Raw genomic sequence first — 9,115 nt, 5'->3', positions numbered from 1 at the left:
GATTAAACACTGATTACTAATATGGATCAGTTATTACCTCACAGAATTATGAGGCTTAAAATCAATTATGCTACTATGTTTTATGAACAATAATGTACAATATAAGCTATAAATTTTATACCAAGTTATAATATTATGATTTCCACTACAGAGACATTTCCTTTTTTTCAGTGATGATTCTTATGAAAATATTATCAACTCCAATTTTTATCAGAAATATATTTTCTTGACTTAGAAATATCTCTCCCATGAGATCTGGATGGCAGCTGTCACTATGTAACTATGGATGTTGTATATATTTCTGTACCCATTCTCTTTATTTTTCAATCATTTCATATTTTTATATCACTAATGTAACTTATTTGAAATGATCATTTCAATGATTGTTCAGATACCAAAATAATTTTTTACAAAAATACTTATGAAACTCTACAACTAAGTCAGGCTTTCCCAAAGTCAATGCCTTGTAAGATTTGGGGGAGAGAGCTGGCCACAGTAATTCTCACACACACAACACAGAAGCCTGAAGGTATGACTGCATCCTCTTCCCTCTGTTTATTTACAAAGAACCTACAGTATGTGATCTTGACAGCACATGTTTCTTATTTGGTCAGTTTGATAAAAGCATACCATGTCAATGGTTTTAGGCCTGTGATTCAGCACCGATTATCAATGACCTGTATGTCAGCTGACGCAGCTGACACAGTTAAATCAGAAATTAGCATGCAGTTTCCTAAAATGCCAGACACATGAACTCTGCACAAGAGAGATATAATGGAACCCACATGATACCCCCATTAAACAATGAAACATGTGACATTAACTAAAAACAGGAACACATCAGCAAATATGCCTGAGGAAGTTTATGGTATTTAACTCCTGAACATTAATTTTATTGTGGTGTATGAGGAACTAATTAACTGAGAGTTTCCTTTTTTATTGGAAGCGGAAATACTGTTCAGAAAACTGATGAAGAGTAAATACAGCATATTTTAAGTTTATTAAGCTTGGCTCATCGACTTCTATTTATTTAAGCTAATCTCATAAGGCAATTAAATATTTCAATCAGGAACTTTATAAGGCTATTTTATTTAGCATGTTTCTGAAAATTTAATCAATGTGTTAAAATGCAGAATGAGTATGTGAATATATTTCTACTTTCCTATAGCCAAAACAGTGACTAAATACATTTTCTTAAAAAAAAAAAAATCATACAATCTTTTTCTGACATAGCTCAGATAAATAGGCAAGTGGAAAATGACAAGAGAAAAACTTTAAAACTTGCTGATTATAATGAAAACAGCTAAGATGAAGGTTGTTCAAAGTCAGACAAACATTTTCATTAGCCCTAATACTACTTCTCTGTAAACAGTTGTTATTGTTCTCAGTCCAAGGGGTCCTCGTTCAGCACGGCAGAGGGAGTTTCAGCCCATCGAAAACATGAAATGCAATGAAATGTTGGTTGTGATTTTTAGAATCATTTTTTTTTTTTTTTGAACTAGGGTCTGTGTCTTGCTGGCACTATATTATTTTAATACTTATTTCTTATAAATAACCTAATAAGACAGGCTCACTGTTATGCACTGTTCCATATGTAGTCTCACTTAATCTCTGTAACAATTCAGTAAAATGGCTTTTATTAATTTATTTTGCAGATGAGGAAACTGAAGTTTGGTCATCTGAATAAGGACAATCAAAGTAGCTGGATGAGGCAAATCCTGATTGCAAATCCATGTGCTTTCTTTTCAAGTACCTTCAACATGTAATTGTCTATATGAGATTGGGTTAATGAAACCAAAGCAAATAAACAAAACTCGACACACTAGAATCTACACTAGACCAGAGTAAAAGTCCCCAAAAGTTCTTGACTCAAGAAATCATGAGCGACTCAGTAATGTTTTCATGGCACCTTTAGGACAAAAGCAATATCCTGTCACTCCATTTTTATTAAATAGCGAAGTTCAAACAACCTAACTATGGTAATTTACATAGTATCTGATAGATGCCTCTGTGTTTTCTCTGAAATTTTAAAGTATCTCACGTAACCCCCTCAAGTAGGGACATCACACTAGGAGCCTTGGTACACAATTTGGAAGCCATGGCATCGAGCACATCCTCATCTACAGCTCTAGACTCCATCTAGAGCTATGTGACACACTGAATGTCACAGTCCGGGCTAACCTACAAAGCCAGTTCTTTTAGAAAAAATATATTGTAAAAGACCTATTTGTTTTACACTATATACAGAAGAAAGGCTGTTTAATGGGAGATGTTTTTCCTACAGATTTTTTTATTTCCATGTCTTTCTGTCAAAATTTCGAAAGCATCTATTGGGGTTGTTGGCAAAGTCATGATTTTTTTTTTTTTTTTTTTGGTTTCCTATGCAAAAATGCATCATGACTTTTCTGATGACCCAATATTACAATAATATAACTGGAAATTTTATACACAGAAACAAAGAGAGACAGAGGACTAGAGACAGAGGGCTACAGTCATTAAAAATAAGAGAAACACCTATTTTCACTTCTGCCTCTAAAATACGTGCTCTGAAGACACAGTAGTTAACCTGAGCATGAGTTGTGGGGAAGCTGTGTATTGCAGGAAGGGGACCAGAGTGGAAGGTGGGGAAAGTGGTACTGACCAACCTTCTGCCCTTCAACCATGTCATCTCAAAAGTCTCTACTGAGCTGTAGAAGTTGGGCTAACACCAATATGCATATTCAAAATGATTTTCATCTCTTTAGAGTATAATTATTTTCTAAGATAAGCAAATACAAAAATGGTATCTTCCCAACAACATAAAACTGTTCTTTGGGTATCAAAGGCACTTAAATTGTATTTTAAAAATAAGTACCTGAAACAAACATCGTAGTTCACAGGTGAAATCTTTCATTAAGAGATCAGGATTCTATTGCCTTTCCAGCAGAGTCGAATGGACTGTGCTCGGACCCCTCAGTCATCCAGGCACACTTGAACTAATTCATGTGTACACTCACTTATTTTATGATTTACTAGAACTTTATTTCATTTCTCAAACTTAATTAAAAGGCTATAATGACTATTTTCTGATTAAAATGAGCTACCTGCAAATATAATTTAGCATTGGAATTCCTAATTATATATTATAAAATCTGGGAGCATTTACATATAACTACCTAGCTGACAATTTTAATAAAACGAACAAGTTAAAAATATAGATTATTGACACTTTTTCTCTCTGAATGAACTAATCTCTGAATAGAGTTAAACAACTAAACCAGTGTTTTTACATTTACATAATTATTTTCAAGTTCTCTACTTTTACTTTTTTATACACACATATTCAGTTTATTTCTATATCATTTTACCTCCTCAGAAGCTTGCAAATATTTTTACATTTTAAGAAATAACGAGGAAAACAGGGCAACCCCACAGCACAATGGTTAAGCCCCATGCATAAGGAACTGGATCATGCCAGGGACTTGTGCGTGTATGTCCAAAATCCTGACAAAATGGAGAAGTGGAGGAAAAGGGACATGGAAAGACCATGCTCTATTAGGGGGTGCTTTCTCCTTTACTCTCTTCCTCTCAGGCAAGTACATGCACCCTCCGGCAATCAAAAAATAAGTAGAGGGCCAGCCGGTGGCATGTCGGTTGAGGGGTCTGGATCTGGATCCCACATGGTCCACTGCACAGTCTGACTTGAAAAAAAGAAAAAACACTCCAGGCACATGTGTATGTATGCCAAAATACTGAGAGGAGAGTGGAGAAAAAGGGATTGTGGCATGGCCATTCCCCAGGGGGCTGCTTTCTCACTTTCTCTGTCTCTCTCTCCAGTGAGTACATGTACCCTATAGAAAATTTTAAAAAACAAAGAGAAAGAAAATAGTTACCTAGATATGAATCCGTGAAGACATACGGTTTCATGCTTGATGTCATAAATGCAAAATACCAAGACAGAAAGTGAGATTCTGGAAATAATGGATTAATATTTGTAAAACTGGTCTACCAAGTAATAAATAAAAGTGAACTACGGTATTCTTTTTTTTTTTTTTTTTGCTTTTATAGAGTTTTTTTTTTTTGGCTATAGGACGCGTGTGCTTGCCAGAAAGACAGAGAGAGAGAGACAGAGAGATAGAAAGCGAGAAATCACCCCCTGGGGGGATGGCCACGCCGCAATCCCTTCTCCTCCATTCTCCTCTCGGGATCTTGAGCACGCACACACACGCGCCCAGCGTGAGTTTAAGCCACCAGGTCCAGGACACGAACCATGGTCAACTACATGGGAGTCCAGTGACATAGCCATTATACTAACTGCTGGTCCCAACTACGGTATTCTTTAACTCTTCTATTTTTCTAGTCAGTTTTCTCTGAAGTTTCTACCTGTGCTATTAATTTACTCTTGCCAGTGCTTAAAGATGTGCATTTCAGCAATTCGGAGTATCATAATAACTACATTTTGTATGTTTCCATACCATATATATACCATTGTATGTATTAAAGAAAAAAATTAAAAATATCTCTCTAACCAACTAAAAGTTGCTTTGGTTTTTAATTTTAATTTTTTTTTTTCAGAAAACAAAACAGGATGTTAACTCAATCTATAATGGTTAGGCACCTCAACTTGTGTTTTTATTGTATTTCTTCCCTATTGGGCACATTTAAAGCTCCTTGTTTAGTTCAAGATATTTTTCTTTAAGTTTGTTTTACATATTTTATTGAGACACATAGTCTAAAGAGGAAAATTTATCATCAGTACCTTCTATGAATAGATTTGATAAAGAATAAATGCATTTTTAATGTACCTTTCATATCTACTTAAAACTAAAGATGAGTTGGTCATTCTCTTTATTTTTTTAAATTTATTTTTTTAAAGGTTCTTTTTTTTAAAGAATTATTTTATTTAACTTTATTTATTATTATTATCATTATTATTTTTCAGTTTGATCAGAGAGAGACAGAGAGAGAGGAAGTGAGAAAGCAAGCCACCAGGTCCGAGACTTGAACCGTGGTCGGCCATGTGGGAGTCCAGCGCCTTTAACCACTATGCCACTTGCCGGCCCCGGTCATTCTCTTTAATTAAGAACTATGCAACGTTACTCCAATAAACGGCTCAGACACCATGGCACAAGTGATAGGTCAGCATTGCAAGACAGGAGAGCCACATGGAAACCCTAGGTTCAGAACTAGGGTTGATCTGAAAACAGAGGGTACACATGTTCACATCTGGCTGAGAAGCTGGGGTAGGATGTTGCCATGGCAAGAAACTGCTAAGGTTACTTTCTTCTTCTAAATAAATAAATAAACAAACAATTAACTTTAAAATTTTAAGATAACTGGCAACTAGAAAAGTCACAAATGGTTGGCAATTATGAAGGGAATAAAATAGGAAGTCACCCCACTGAAGACAGAACATGACAAAATTTCTTTTTAAACTTGGCTAGAGGGTGTATACAGTCACCAGGGAAAGATAAGGAAAGCGAGAGAGAGAGAATGGGAGAAATCCCTCCCCCCATACTGGACAGTCATGCCACAATCCCTTCTCCATTTCTCCCTTCTTTAGGGATTTTTGGGTGTGTTCACACTTATGTCCCAATGTTTATCAAGCTGCCACATCATGGACTCGAACCATACAGTTGGATGTGTGGGATACAGTCACCTTAATCACAATGCCACTGGCTGGCCCCAAGACTTTTTTTCTTTTCTTTTCTTTTCTTTTCTTCCTTCCTTCCTTCCTTCCTTCCTTCCTTCCTTCCTTCCTTCCTTCCTTCCTTTCTTTCTTTCTTTCTTTAATTGCCAAAGTGCTCACAAGAGGGTGAGAAAGAAAAAAAAAAAATCAAGCAATGGGACATGGTCATGCCACAATACTTTTTCCTTCATTTCTCCACCCCTCAGGATTTTGTGCACTCATGTACATGTGCCTAGTTTATTTTTCAAGGCACCAGAGCAGGCTTTGACCCACAGGTGGACATGTGGGATCTGACTCATTACACAAAGGGCTTAAGCACTACACTACAGGGTCAGTCTTCAAGATAGCTCTCCCTACCTCTATTCCTTTCCTGCAATGTGATTAGGGAGGAAACAGTCTGGACTATTTACCACTTACACACCGCTCTTCATTCACACTGAGAGTGCCTGAGCGTCAACAAGAGCGGCACTGTCTTGCTCCTGGCTGCTGCTGAGGTCTAGAGCTCGGCGTGATGTCAGTTTATGCCTACCAGCAGCTGGAAAGGCTTTGTCCTATTTTATTTCCAAGGTTACAAAGAAAGGTAACATTTATCATTGTAAGCACTGAAGTTATTAATATTGAATGGCTAATACACTGACAATTTCAGAAAGGGAAAATTTTTCCCCACCCCATGTACATAAACAATGAACAAATCTAGTATGCCAACTGTCAAATGGGAGTGAGGCAGAGGTGTTCCTGACCTTTCCCAAGCGTACACTTAACGCTATTGTTCATGCTCAGTGTGGTTTTCTCTTCAGCATGATATGTGCTAGTAAATCTTAAAGAACTTACTTTTGTAGTTGCTTTAAAAATCTTTCTTTTCTCTCTTTCTCTTTCCTTCATTCTTTCTTTGTGAAAACATAAGTCATCTGCATGTCTATGTGGCAGGTATAGCCTGAGGCAACTAATTTTTTTTTTAGAGAGATTTTTGCTATACAGGACATGCGCTCAGTGGAGAGACAGACAGAAAGCAAGAAGTCACCCCCTGGGGGGATGACCACACTACAATCCTTCCCGATTCTCCTGCTTTCTCCTCCATTCTTGTCTTAGGATTTGGGGCACACACGCACATGCCCCCAGCATAGTTTCAGGCTGGGTCCTGGACTCAAACTGCAGTCAGCCACATGGGAGTCCAACATCTTAACCATTATGCCACCTGCAAGCTCCATGATTTTTTCTTTCTTCCTTCCTTCCTTTCTTTCTTTCTTTCTTTTTTTTTTTTTTTTTTAATTTTTTTCTTTGGGATATATTTATTTACTATTTCTTTTTTCTATTCTCTTTCTTTTCTTTTAAAGAGAGGACACAGAGACAGTGAGAGGGAAAATGAGCAATCACTCCCTGAGAGGATGACCACACTACAATCCTTCTCGATTCTCCTGCTAGAATCTTGGGTATTCACGTACATGCACACAGCATGAATTTCAAGCCACTGGGTATGGGACTCAAACCATGGTTGGCTACGTGGGAGTCCAGTGACATAACTGCTATACCATCTGCTGGCCCTCCCATGATTTTTTTAAAAAAAATGTCTCTTTTAAAAAATATTTCGGTGTTAAAAATCACTATAAGCATGTATTTATAATGTGAAAAGTAATTCTTTAGGAAAGTAAAAATAAAACAAAAATCTATTTACGATTTAAAACTCAGAATTTATTGTACCAATAGAATTTAAAATTCTAGTCTTAGAATCTAAATTATTCTTACAATTTAAATCTTTGTAATAAATTTAGTCCTTAGTGATATTGGAACATTGTAAAGATTTCATATGGCTGGTTGATCTGATGATCTACAAACTGATGACCCAAAAGTAATATTAAATTAATAAGCTAAGGTTCCAGAGTGAGAACACCATTTTAAAATACAGGCTACCCAAGTCAAGGGAAAGATATACAAAAGCAGTATAAAAATAGCAAAGATCAAAGTACTATAGAAGAATAAATTTTATAGTCATGAGTTCAGATCATTTGTCTAAACTCCAGAGTTATAATCTTATCTCAAACATATTTGTATGCTATAAAATTATACCCCATTTATACAGTATGACATAAAAGTTTAAAAGCTAGGAATAAATGTTAACACTTCAGAAACATCACCTAATGGAAAAATTTAGATTTGATTTCTCATAATGTTGAACAGAGTTTCTCAAATACAATAAATACTGAAGCACAGTAAGATGCTAATGGGAGAAGTTATTAACATCTATATGTGTCAGAATCCATGGAAATTTAGAAATAATATTCTATATAAACATCTAAAATGATAATATTTTGCTATTTTTTCCTAATCTTACTTTACTCTCATCAATGAAAATATTGCAGTAAACTTTCAATTTTTCTATTTTCTCTCTACCGTAGTAACAATGATCTAGAAGCTATTTTGCTTAGCAGTTTCTCCCATTTGGAATGTGAGTTACCATTTTTACCTAATAGAATGCAGGTAGCATTTTAACTCTCTAAATTTTAAACAATGAAGTACCAGTTTGTTTCTGAAATAAACAACATACATTTTACCCAAACATACATTTGGGTAAAAATGACAAAAAGGTATAAATCACAGGCATGTAAGTTAATAAGCAATGGAAGCAGCTTCTATATTGCTTATAATAAGCTATAAAATTATATTAATTATGCTACTCAAAAATAGTTAAATGTTCTACTCTCAGTTGAGATGTGACCATAAATAAGGTAGAATCAGCAACTACCCTCACAAAGCTTGCACTTAAAGTGAAAGAGAAAACACGCAGCGTCCAACAGGCAGTGCTCCCTGAGCTGAGTGGGAAGAGATCTTGAATAGCAAGGAGAGCCAGCACTGACCACGCAAGCTCGGAGTCAGGAAAGAGGACAGTTTGGTCTAAGAGCTAAAAGATGACTAGTGAGAAATTATGTCATAAATACAGGAAGAAGATAACTGAAGGCCAACAAATTCACACTAGGAAATTTGAATGTATCTTACAAGGCCATGAAAAGTTATCGAAAAGCATAGTCTCCTATCTGATCTAACAAATGAAAACATCCTCCAAGTTACATTCGTATTCTGAGAATACACTGGAAACAGAAATTATGAAACTGAATTGTAAAGAGCAAATATTGGCTTCAGAAGCACAGAAGTAATGTAAGCTCATTGAAATACCAACACATCCTTTTCCAGACCTTCTATGTGTTTCCTCTTTAAAATAAAAAAGTTATATGGGTGATCTCATTTCTTGGTGTGGCAGCGATATTAAATGGTCTGAATTAAAGCAGTGCCCTCCACCCTCTCCCAGATGAAAAATCAACAGTACTTACTGCATCCAGCCTTATAGCTGAAGCCGGGAGGAAGGAGGAATCCTTGCTGGGCAGCTGCAGCCAGAGTCCGTTGATCGGGAGGAAATACGGGAATCATTAATGGCGGCAGCTGACCTTGAACCTG

The 9,115-nt window shown here is 36.1% G+C and overlaps 1 protein-coding gene and 1 long non-coding RNA gene across 12 annotated transcripts in view; one reads left to right on the top strand and one right to left on the bottom strand.

Annotated features, from left to right (window-relative positions):
* The window catches only part of LOC102470895 (uncharacterized), a 15,773-nt gene extending 14,030 nt beyond the window's left edge, over window positions 1–1,743 (top strand). The window contains exon 3 of the long non-coding RNA XR_333236.1: window positions 1,656–1,743. This is a non-coding gene — a long non-coding RNA (uncharacterized LOC102470895). The remainder of the gene's footprint in view (window positions 1–1,655) is intronic.
* Window positions 1–9,115, bottom strand: part of SOX5 (SRY-box transcription factor 5) — a 1,018,333-nt gene that overhangs the window by 149,904 nt on the left and 859,314 nt on the right. For all 11 annotated transcript variants that reach the window (XM_027771080.1, XM_027771084.1, XM_027771082.1 and 8 more), the window contains one exon: window positions 8,992–9,112. In XM_027771080.1, coding sequence (XP_027626881.1) covers window positions 8,992–9,112 — 121 coding nt within the window. The remainder of the gene's footprint in view (window positions 1–8,991; window positions 9,113–9,115) is intronic.

Source organism: Tupaia chinensis, unplaced genomic scaffold (genome assembly GCF_000334495.1).
Source record: "Tupaia chinensis unplaced genomic scaffold, TupChi_1.0 Scaffold000028_1, whole genome shotgun sequence".
NCBI lineage: Eukaryota > Metazoa > Chordata > Mammalia > Scandentia > Tupaiidae > Tupaia > Tupaia belangeri.
This window is presented reverse-complemented; position numbering and strand designations above follow the sequence as displayed.